General features: G+C 43.2%; 1 protein-coding gene across 5 annotated transcripts in view; it reads left to right on the top strand.

Moving 5' to 3' along the window:
* The window catches only part of Vamp9 (vesicle-associated membrane protein 9), a 36,650-nt gene extending 35,236 nt beyond the window's left edge, over window positions 1-1,414 (top strand). For all 5 annotated transcript variants that reach the window (XM_008770076.4, XM_008770075.4, XM_039092649.2 and 2 more), the window contains one exon: window positions 1,254-1,414. In XM_008770076.4, the coding sequence (XP_008768298.1) occupies window positions 1,254-1,388 (135 nt within the window). In that variant the 3' untranslated portion in view covers window positions 1,389-1,414. The remainder of the gene's footprint in view (window positions 1-1,253) is intronic.
* The last annotated feature ends 10,024 nt before the right edge of the window (window positions 1,415-11,438 follow it).

Raw genomic sequence — 11,438 nt, 5'->3', positions numbered from 1 at the left:
AGTTAAATATTTCTATTTTCCCGGTTTGTGGAGTCACTCAGTTCTAGATTTCAATTCTAGCCCCATCACTTATAAAACCTTAACTAAAGCCTCTGCCTTATTTTCTTCACTGCTGTAAAACCCACCTTATCCCTCCAACTAAAGAAACACATACCAGGGGCTGGAGAGATGACTCAGTGGTTAAGAGCACTGACTGCTCTTCCAGAGGTCCTGAGGAGTACTCAGGAGATTGTCCAGTGTGGGGGTCTCAATAAGCATGGCTCCCATAGACTCACATGTTTCAATGCTTGGCTCAGGGAGGGGCACTATTAGGAGGTGTGGCCTTGTTGGAGGAAGTGTGTCACTGTGGTGGGTGGGCTTTGAGGTCTCCCATGCTCCAGTGTGGTCTATAGTGTCTTTCTGCTGCCTTCAGATCAAAAACTCTCAGCTCCTTCTCCAGCCCATGCCTGCCTGGATGCTGCCAGGCTCCCACCATGATGATAATAGACTAAACCTCTGAACCTGTAAGCCAGCCCCAATTAAATGTTGTCCTTATAAGAGTTGCCTTGGTCATGGTGTCTCTTCACAGCAGTGAAACCGTAAGACAAACATCATATGACATTTACTTACTGATTAACTAGAAAATAAAGCATCGAAAGCAAGGGGACTGGAGAGACAGCTTAGCAGTTAAGCCTGCTTGCAGCTCCTCCAGAGGACCTAAGCTGTGTTCCCAGAACCACCTATAACTTCAGCTCCTGGGAATTCCATGCCACACACAGGCAAATAAATCTTGAAGAATTGAGAGGAAGGGGTCTAGGACAGAACTGTGGTAGAATTTAAATCAAGATCAGAACTCTCAGTACATGGTAATTAATTCAGTAAAAGCACAAAAAAATGAAGACAGGAAGGTGGTGAAGGTGCCAACGCTGACAGTCACAGCTTTGCACAGGCGCCTGAAATGTGGCGCTCGCTTCTCCTTACAAACCTCCGGGTCCCACTGACCACTGTCGGAATTGGTTAAAAGTAAACTAAGTCTACCCTTTCGAATGGTTTTAATCAGTGTGTGCTGCTAACATTAACTAAATCTATCCTTTCGAATGGTTTTAATCAGTATGTGCTGCTAACATTAACTAAATCTATCCTTTTGGATGGTTTTAATCAGTATGTGCTGCTAACGTTAACTAAATCTACCCTTTCGAATGGTTTTAATCAGTATGTGCTGCTAACATTAAGTTCAGAAATAGAAACTTGGGAGTTTGTGTGTTTTGTTTCAGGCTGAAGAACTTGAAAACAGCAAGAAGATGCCCAAGAGGACATGGTGGAAGTGCTTCAAGATCGTAGTCACCACCCTTGCCATCCCCCTGTCAATCATTATCATCCTCTTGAGTGCACACGTAATACCCACCTGACCAATAAAGTGTTGTGTGGCATTACAGAGCTCTGCACCCCATAGCTGTGAGCTCGCTCAGTGGTAGAAATGGGGGAAGAGGATGGAGCTTTTCCTGGCCCTTCATCTTCTAACCCCTTCCTGTTTCTGTGCCTTGATTTCCCAACACTGCTGTGCACTGATATGCTTCCTCCATGGCCTCCCCCTCTGGAAGGCTGAGCCCTGGTGTGCACCTTTCCCCGGCACTCAGGAGGCTCGGTGGGCAGATCTGAGATGGTGGCTAGCCCATCTCTAACATCCTGCTCAGAACAGGAGACTCATGCCTGCATTCCCATCATTGGAGGGATTACACGCTAACCCCAAAGCTGAAGCAGGACTGCTGTGAGTTCAAGGCCACCCCTAGTTCCATAGTGTTCTCCAGCGCAAACCTAGGCTTACTTATAGTGTGAGAACTTGTTTCAAAAAGTAGAAATTTGGAAAAGCACAAACCCTTGCATTACTCCTGAAGCTCAACTCAGCTCTTTCTATGTGTCTCGGGACAAGTTAACATATGTCATGTCTGTGTCTCGGGATAAGATACATATGTCATGTCTGTGTCTCGGGACAAGATACATATGTCATGTCTATGTCTCGGGACAAGTTACATATGTCGTGTCTGTGTCTCGGGACAAGATACATATGTCATGTCTATGTCTCGGGACAAGTTACATATGTCTGTCTGTGTCTCGGGACAAGATACATACGTCATGTCTGTGTCTCGGGACAAATTACATATGTCATGTCTATGTCTCGGGACAAATTACATATGTCATGTCTGTGTCTTGGGACAAATTACACACATCATGTCTGTGTCTCGGGACTAGTTACATATGTCATGTCTGTGTCTCGGGACAAGATACATCATGTCCTGTTCCTTACCTGGGAGCTGATACCGATTGAATTCAACAAAGTAAATGTCATCTAAATCTTATTAATAGTGGGTTAATGGATTAATGCCATTAATTATTGATAATCATACAGAAATCTACAATTAACCCTAAAATATCCTTAGAAATGAGAATTTTCACATGAGTGCATAGTTTTATCTTTCACATAGTTTCATTTGGAATGAAAATGCAAACCATTGTGTTTTATAGGAGGCAATTCCTTGTGGAAGGATCGAAAACCTACTAGGCCACATTCTCTCCCAGGTCAGAGGCTTTGTCCTCTCACTACCCGACAGCCTTTGCTGTTGCTTACAGCATGGCTCACAGCAATCTCCCGTCACTGAGACCTTCCCACTCTTGCTCTACTCAGCAGTTACTAACGGGGGGCGGGGGTGTGTGGAGTGGTGTTCTCCACACGGAAACTAAGCTCTTTTCCCTGTAGCATCTGTCCACTGTGCACCTGCGCCTGCATGCATATGCCAGGGTGTCTGTGGAGGTCAAGGGATAGCTTGATGAGAGCTGGTTCTCATCTCCCACCAGGTCCATTTCAGGGATTGAACTCAGCTCATCAAACTCGGCAGCAAGTCCCTTTCCCCACTGAGCCATCTCACCCATTCCAGGTCTTAAACGTTTTAAAAATCATCTAGTTTTATGCATGCACTAAGTACAGCTTTTGCAAGTCTGAGCAGATTTGGGGGGTTTGGGGGAAGGCAGTTGTCAGTCTGGGCTATGTAGTGTTTTAAAGAAAACAGAGGGGTTGGGAATTTAGCTCAGTGGTAGAGCGCTTGCCTAGCAAGCGCAAGGCCCTGGGTTCGGTCCCCAGCTCCGAAAAAAAAAAAAGAAAATAGAAAAGTAATCTAGGCGTGGTGCTACATTCCCTTAGTCCCCAGTCCCTCTTCTTAGGAAGAAGAGGCAGGCAATCTCTCTGAGCTTGAGGCCAGCCTGGTCCACACACTGGGTTTCACACCAATCAGGGCTATATAGAGACAAAAAATAAAATACAAACGGAAATGACGTAGTGCAGATGATGCTTTAGAGAACTGTGGTGATGATCAGCGGCCAGCACTTCCAACACCCACTTTATCCCTCCAACTAAAGAAACACATACCAGGGGCTGGAGAGATGGCTCAGTGGTTAAGAGCACTGACTGTTCTTCCAGAGGTCCTGAGTACAAATCACAGCAACCACATGGTGGCTCACAACCATCTGTAATGGGGTCTGATGCCCTCTTCTGGTGTGTCTGAAGACAGCTACAGTGTACTTATATAAATATACTTTTTTTAAAAAAAGAAGCACATATCATTCACAATACATAATCTCAGTAGTCTACGTGCCCGGGGGAAAGGTTGCAGCTCAGTAGTGCCTCTTACAACATAGTAATGGCTCGGTGAATAGCGCATCACTACACTGTACTGTGACACTAATAAAAGACCTTTATGTATAGCGGCCTAAGCTGAAGATTATAGGTCACTGTAGGCACATAAAAGCCCTCATGTGGATTTTTGTTTTAGATGAGGAAAAGAAATCCTTAAGATCACAGAGCTTCAAAACTGATATTTCCCGAATCAAGTACTCACTTCTATCCAGCCGCAGGATCCATTTCAGTGATGAGTGTACTGACTGACGCCTTAGCTTGGGTCAGATAGACAATCGGTACAGTCTATTGTCTGGCACATTGTTTTTAGGTGAAAGAATTCTAACAGTAAGAAAAATCATCACATACTAACATTATTTCTGAAACCATACGAAGCTGGCTAATGGCAAAGTGGTTTATAGTTCTGTATATAAAACATGTAGCTTCTAATAGTACACATTAGCATAATTATTACTAGGAAGGTAAGCATTTCAACATCAACTAGCCTAGTTGCCTCATTTTACATATTAGAAAGCCAAGAGTCAAAAGCCTCAAAGAACAGTGACTTTTAGGAGGTGGGAGTTAGAGGTCGAACCTAAGACCTTGTACATACCAAGCAAACGCTATCCCTGAGCTATGTAGCCCGTCTTGAATTTTGAGTTTTTTAAGCTCATCTCTAATACACGGTACAGTAAAAGCACAGGTTGTTGCCCTGACTCCAGGTTGAAAGAGTCTCAATGCTTTCTTGCACAATCAAGCAGAATTGAAGGGTTTTTCAAGATAACGTGAACGTACAGGTTGAAGGAATCTGGAGGACGGAAAGCACTGTTTAGAAATGATTCTCTTACTAGCTTTTGTGCTTAGGCTGCCACAAGAAACCTTAGCAAGAAGTATCAGGGCGTCACAGACCTCGTTCATTTAGGTCTCAAACTAGCTGTGCCCCTGCTCTGCTCCAAGCAGCTTGGACCATTACCACAGAGACCTCATTCAGCAGCAGAATGATGTCTGTACATAAAAGTGGCTATAGTCCTAAGAAAAGCTCGCATTAGGATCTCCTTAATCCTAAGGAAAGTTAAGGAAAGTAGGGGAAAGGACACCGATGTGATCAAACAGCATCTACCTAAGTAGCATACTGCACAGCGGAGAGGAAATTCAAGGAATGGCCAAGACAGGCACAAGTCACTAGATGTCCTAAGTTACAAAGGAGCTGGGATCTGGACTGTACAAGCTCCATTTGACCAGTAGTGAGAAGCAGCAGTCAGCAGTGAGCAGTGACAAATTATTGAGCGCACAATGTGCTGGCAATTGAGACTCTTTTTTTTTTTTTTTTTTTGGTTCTTTGTTTTTTTGGAGCTGGGGACCGAACCCAGGGCCTTGCGCTTCCTAGGCAGGGCTCTACCACTGAGCTAAATCCCCAACCCCGGCAATTGAGACTCTTAGTCTTTCCATCAACTCTAAGACGATTTCCATCATCCACCCTGGACGACAGAAGCCCACGTTGTCCCACAGACCATTGGACTAGTAAGAGGAAGGAAACCAACAAAGACTGGACGCTGCTGGAGGGACAGTAGGCCTTGGGAAACAGAATCATGCGGTCATTCAGTCTACGGCAGCCCAGGTTTTGGTTCTCTCTGATTCCCCAGGGTGCTTTTCTTCATGCCCCATTGCTCCCCCTACACTAGCTTTTCAACTCCCACCTACTACAGTCACTCGGACACCATGCAAGCACCTCAAACTTTAAATTCCCTAACTCGGCTGTCTTCTTCTCTTCACAAACCCGCTCACGTTGACTTCCTTTCTAGTTTTAGTACATGGAGCTTAGCTATCCAGTGACCTGAAATTGTAAAACTCTCGAGCTCTTCCCTTCAGCTCTCCTTTCCAGTTCAACCAGCAACACAAGACTTCTTTGCCAGCATTCTGTAAGTTTCACAACTCAGGCAACCTCAGACCTACAGAAGCAAAGGCAGGGCTCCTGAGTGCCCAGGGCACTTGTCCTGTGCTGATGGTGTTAACCGTACCGCTTCATGTTCCTCTATCCTGTGCCCAGCAGAGGCACTCGCATCAGCCACTTTCTCACGTATAAGCTCCATACAGAACACGCAGTAAGGAAGTGAAGTGTGGCTCCCAGGCTCCAGCATTATACTCAGACATCTTGAAGGAGGGTTTTCCTATGTGCCCCTGAACTCAGGTTATCCACTTCTGTCTCCCAGAATGAGAAAGTGGTTTCTCAACCTGTGGTCATGACCCCAGTCATGGGTACATATCAGATTTTACATTATGATTCCTAACAGTGCCAAAAATTAGCTATGAAGTAGCAACAAAAATGATTTTATGGTTGTGGGGGTCACCATGACAGGAGGGGAATAGGTTGCAGCAGCAGGAAGGCTAAGAGCCACCATCAGGGCAGATCCAGAAATCTTACCAGGCACCGGGGCTCCCAAGACCCTGCTACACTCTGGGACCCATACATCTTGAGGAGGCCAGCAGGTGCTAATTCCAAAGCCTTCACTATGCCTCAACTACGTCCATAGGCAAAGAAGTGCCTAACATTTTATGCTGGAAAAATGAATGGAGATTAATTTACCCAACATCAGTGTGCAAACAGCAGGTCTTGCACACAATTCCCATGCGATGTACAAAACCGAAAGCTTCACAATCCACTAAACAAAAGTAGTCACCCTCACTCAACGTGCTCAAAACTCACAAGGCTCCTGTGAACTATGGTAAAACCTATTCACTCTTTCTTCTTAAAGAAAGGGCTAATTTCAAACAGGCCATTCAGTAAGACCTGCAAAGCACCCTGGCAAGGTCAACACTAAGTATAACCCACGTTCGTCTAAACAAGTTGAGCTAATGGTGCAATTCCAGTGCTTGGGAGAGGCTGAGGCAGGATAGAGTGATGTTTAGGACAGCTTGGTCTACATTATGAATTCCATGGCACCTAGGAGTAATACATAGCAAGCAAGACTCTATCTCAAAAAGGAAAAGGAAACGGAAGTGCCCTTGTTTCCTGGATTCACCTCTACTGAGACCTTGGCCGTGCTGCTGCGGCTAAACATCTAATTACATTTACTGCTCTCTAAACAGTGACCCAATGACACACCAGCCAGAGAGTCCTGCCACTCCCACAGCCTTCTCATGAACGGTCCTCTTTCTATCACACTCATTGATTCTTCAATGTGTAATGTAATTTTTTGACTACTTGTGTATAGACTCTAAATTTCCAAAGGAACCATTACTTCAAATTCTTACATGCTGTTCAACCATTACAGTTCTCTTACCTTCTCAACTAAAACCAAGATCTTTATTTAAAGATACTCGTCCAAGAAAACAGCTTACACTGGGGGGAAAAAAAGACAGTGCAAAAGATGCATGAGTGCTGTACGAGTTTAATTGTGAGACAAAAGCACTACATTATAAACAGAAGTGATCGTTCCGAAAATAAAATTTAGTGCAAATTAAAACCCCATGAAAGCGCACTCTAGGCTTCCCTTGAAGAATCTCTAAGGAAGCTTCTACAATGGAAACAGTCCGATGGAATTTGCCTGGAAAGAATAAGTCCTGGAAATGTTCAACAGTACAGAGAGCATCTTGTAACTTAAGATGAAGTCAACCAAGTACTAAAGAGGACATGCTGATAGGTCTTAATACATAAAACTGATCGGCAATAGCATGCTTTATAGATCATGATTGTAGAAGCAATTTATAACAAACTTGTTTCAAAGTTTTATTTACTGATTTAGCTGAATCTATAGTGTAATACTCAAAGGCCATCCTCCACATTTAATAAGGGCTTCACTTCAGTCTCACACCTGCTTTATAGAACTGTGATTAAGCTCAGTATAATCACACCCATCCACACAACAAAAACAGCAATCATTTAATTCCTTTTCTCAAGTATTTATTCAAAGCAGTTTCCAATGACATGTTAAATGCCACATTCAGGTACCAGCATTAACAGATCTCTTGAAGTCCCTTTCAATATTAAAAAAAAAAAAAAAAAACCAAACAAAATAAAAAGCCGAGGTAACCTTGCCTTCAAATCCTAGAGTGCAACAGAATATAACCAATCAAATTACAAACATATACAAATTAACTTTGAAGTGTTGCCAACATCATTCCCCAAATTGGAATTCTAAGACTTTTATCAGTGTATTTAATGAGTGTGTCTATCTGATATTTAAAAATTCCTTCCACTGCAAGTTTATAATAAAACATTTGGACTGATCGAACACCCTCATCTCCCATAGAATCTACTTAAGCATCCTTAAACTGGGGAGTTAGCCCAGGGCTTCCTTCCTTATGCTCTTTTCGAAGGTCTTTCCCTCAACTGGGAGGTAGCATCTTTCACCTTCATAAATTATATAGCTCCCTCTTTACCTAAGGCTGTTTATAATAAAGCCACCACTCAGGTCAACAGAGTAAATGCATCATGAGCCCAGCTCAAGACACTGTGAGTCAGCCACTTAATACATAATGCAATAAATGACTCATGTCACTGGTAAGAGGGTCAAAGTGCATACAGACTATACTGCCTATAGAATTTAAAAGCCACAAAGCCTAAGCACGTCCCCAACCATGGCCACGTGCTGTTCCCCCCCACTTACTGTTGTCATCACGTATCCTCACTATAATGCTACAACCTTTTGAATAGTTTTCTTCCACACTAGAGCCATCACCATGGCTAATACTTGGGAGTTTATGTGAAATAAGGAAGCCAGGAAACAGTGCTGTACAACTGATGCAGGCACAAATCTACAGGCCTCCTTCAAGTACATTACAAGCAACCTCCTTCCAACCTACCAGATTACAGGTAACTGAGAGCAAATTCTAACAGCAAACTGAATTTGCACAGAAGGGTATTTAGCTGGCTAGAATCTTTTTACCCAAGGAAATTCAGACAAGACTTCTCAACTGTTACAACTTTAATGTGGCCAGCAGTGAACATCTCTCTCTCTCTCTCTCTCTCTCTCACACACACACACACACACACACACACACCCCACAGAAGTACGCATGCACGAATTTAATCCCAGCACTGGGGAGGCAGAGTCAGGACCTTTGTGATTTCAAGGCCATCCTGGTCTACAGAGCAAGTTCTATGATGGCCAGGGCTACACAGAAAAACCCTGTCTCAGGGGAGCTGGGTGGGGGGATGCATGTCATTATCACAGTTAAGCATGGATCTATGGTGTGACAATGTCAGAAAAAAATCAAAAAGGCATACATTTATACATAGTGTGCTAGGTAGTGGGTTCAGTGGTTCTGGTTGTCAGGAATCCTATTACCTCAACATCCTAAACACAAAACTCAAAGTGGAAGGTAGTCTAAATTAAACAAAAGAAAAAAATTCAATAAAAGCACACGAACAAGTTTCTAATGTGCAGGACATAAACCCTAGGAACTGGAACTTATTCAGGATGAGCTGTCCTAATCAACAACTTTCAATTCTAACTTGGGAACAGCATATAATGAGGCAATCATCGTCCCACTGCATAAAAAATAAGACTGAAAGGCCAAACTTTGTAATACACATTAAGCTTGGGAAAAGTGTTAAATGAGAAACTCCAGGAAGAGAAATGACTCGCCTGGTAGTATATACTTAGTAAACCAAGATCCAGGGCGCTCATTGCTTAAGGGCTGGCAATAAATACTAGCAGGTCCACCACATGTACACTGAACTACAACTCTAAAATGAGCTGTCAACATTTTAATTGACCTCATCTCTCTCGAACTTTTCATCACCAACCTCCCTACACACACACACACACACACACACACACACCAAACTCTACCAGGGCTTGTTAAGTGTGGGGTGGGAGGATTTAAGAGAAAATAAGCTTTACAAGCCTATGAGCAAAGGTAAGGAAACTGCTTGTCAGCACGTCCCTGCAAAGCCCACAATGGCCTAAGTGGTAGCCCAAGTACTGGTAGACATATGGGGAATGAGAAAGGACGGGTTTCAAGTCTGATGTAAGACCACCACATCTTCCAGCAGCCACCGGACTCGCCCATTCTAGTGTCTCTGAAGCAACTGTGGTTCTCTGGACACATCCATCTGCCTTCTTCCCTTAAAGAAGAGATTAAAAACACTGCAAGCCAGATTTACCCTTCGGGCAGGGTGAAAACTCCGGTAACCCTCACCAGAGAATAAAAAATATCTATTTTAAAGTGCTCCACTCCTCAGTGGAAGCAAAGGATCAATCATTCAGCATCCACTGAAAACTTTGAACAGGAAGAAGTCCAAGCAACAGGATGTAAGGGGAAGACGCCTTGCATGTGTTTTCTCTAAGCTCCTCGGTTCTGGCCAATGCCCAGGTCAGCCTTGGATTGGGCTCAAGGATCCACTTCGGCCTTCCCACGGTTGAGATTACAAGGATTATGCTACCAGTAAAAGCCTTAGAGAAGAAAAAAAGATGAAGGGTACACTTAAGATTGATTTTAATAGCTTGGGGAAGAGGGTGAAAAATTCTAAGATGAATTTCGCTTTTATTTTAAATTGTAGAAACTAGAAGTAGGGAAAGTTTCTGCCCAAGCCTCATGACCAACAACAAAGAACCAAAAACCAAAACAATCAAAAAACAACAAAAGAACATAAAAACCCATCCCAGTAATTCATAATCAATTCACATATCCCAGATCTGAAGTTTTGAGTTCAGTTAAAGAGGCCACTGGGTGCTTAGACTGAACAGTTCAGTGACAAGGTAGAAATCCTACTTAAAAGACTTCATGTAAGATCTAGATTCAAATTAACAAACCCCCTCACCAAACCCGCCTCTGTCCAGCCCAACTAGGGACACGGCTATGGTACTGAAGACCAAGGTCTCAACGTTTGGAAAACATATGTCCAACAAGTGGAAGGATTTAGGAAATTAAGGACCTAATTGAGAGACACAGGAACCCCTGAAAAGCCAATTGGCTCAGACTGGAAGATGCATAGTCAAGAAAAACGAAGCCAACAATAAGACTTATACAAATCAAAAAGTTCAAGAAATAATCAGTGGCCAGAAAAATGTCTAGGTCAACAGTTAATTAACCGAAAACAGGTGTGAGGATGTCTTTAAATGTGACTTAATGGAAGCAAAATTAACATAAAAAAAACAAGTCATCTACTACTCGTGAAACATTAAGTCACACTGTGAAGACTTCCAATCAGGAAGTTGGCTGAGGGCAGTGACTTCCTACTTTCCACCAGCACAGCTGTTTAGAGACACTTGGCCTCCTCCAAGATCAAGACTAATCCGACAGCAGCTCATGAACTATGCTCAAACTGCCAATGCTAACCCCAACAAGTTTTTGGCGTGATATTTATGCAAAACCAGCATAGTAAAGTATGTTAATACCAGTTAATGTATCCAACTGACCACGTGACTTACTCAGACACAGAATAGTCACCTTTCTGTAACAGGCCAGATAATTATGAAACTGAGGCTTTCCCAGTTAAGTACACACACCTGCCACTGTAATACAGAGCAGACATATGTACACGAATGGACACTTACGTGTTGCAATGCTTTTTACACTGGGCTGCAGCCCTTATCATAGATGTTTCTCATGAACTTTCAACTTTACAGCTTATCATTAAAATATCTTATGGGGAGGTCAAATTCTTAGGACACAATTCACCACCACAAACTCAGGCATTTGACCACAGACTCACTGTACCCACTTCTCATGTGACTTTCTAACAGCTATTCTCAAGTCTGGTTCCAATTAACTCATCAAACTTAAAACTTACCAGGACTGAACACACAACAGTAGTAACTATAACTTGTCCAGCCAAGTCGAAATC

Source organism: Rattus norvegicus, chromosome 14 (genome assembly GCF_036323735.1).
Source record: "Rattus norvegicus strain BN/NHsdMcwi chromosome 14, GRCr8, whole genome shotgun sequence".
NCBI lineage: Eukaryota > Metazoa > Chordata > Mammalia > Rodentia > Muridae > Rattus > Rattus norvegicus.
Note: the sequence above shows the minus strand (reverse complement) of the source record. Positions and strands in the feature narration are given on the sequence as shown.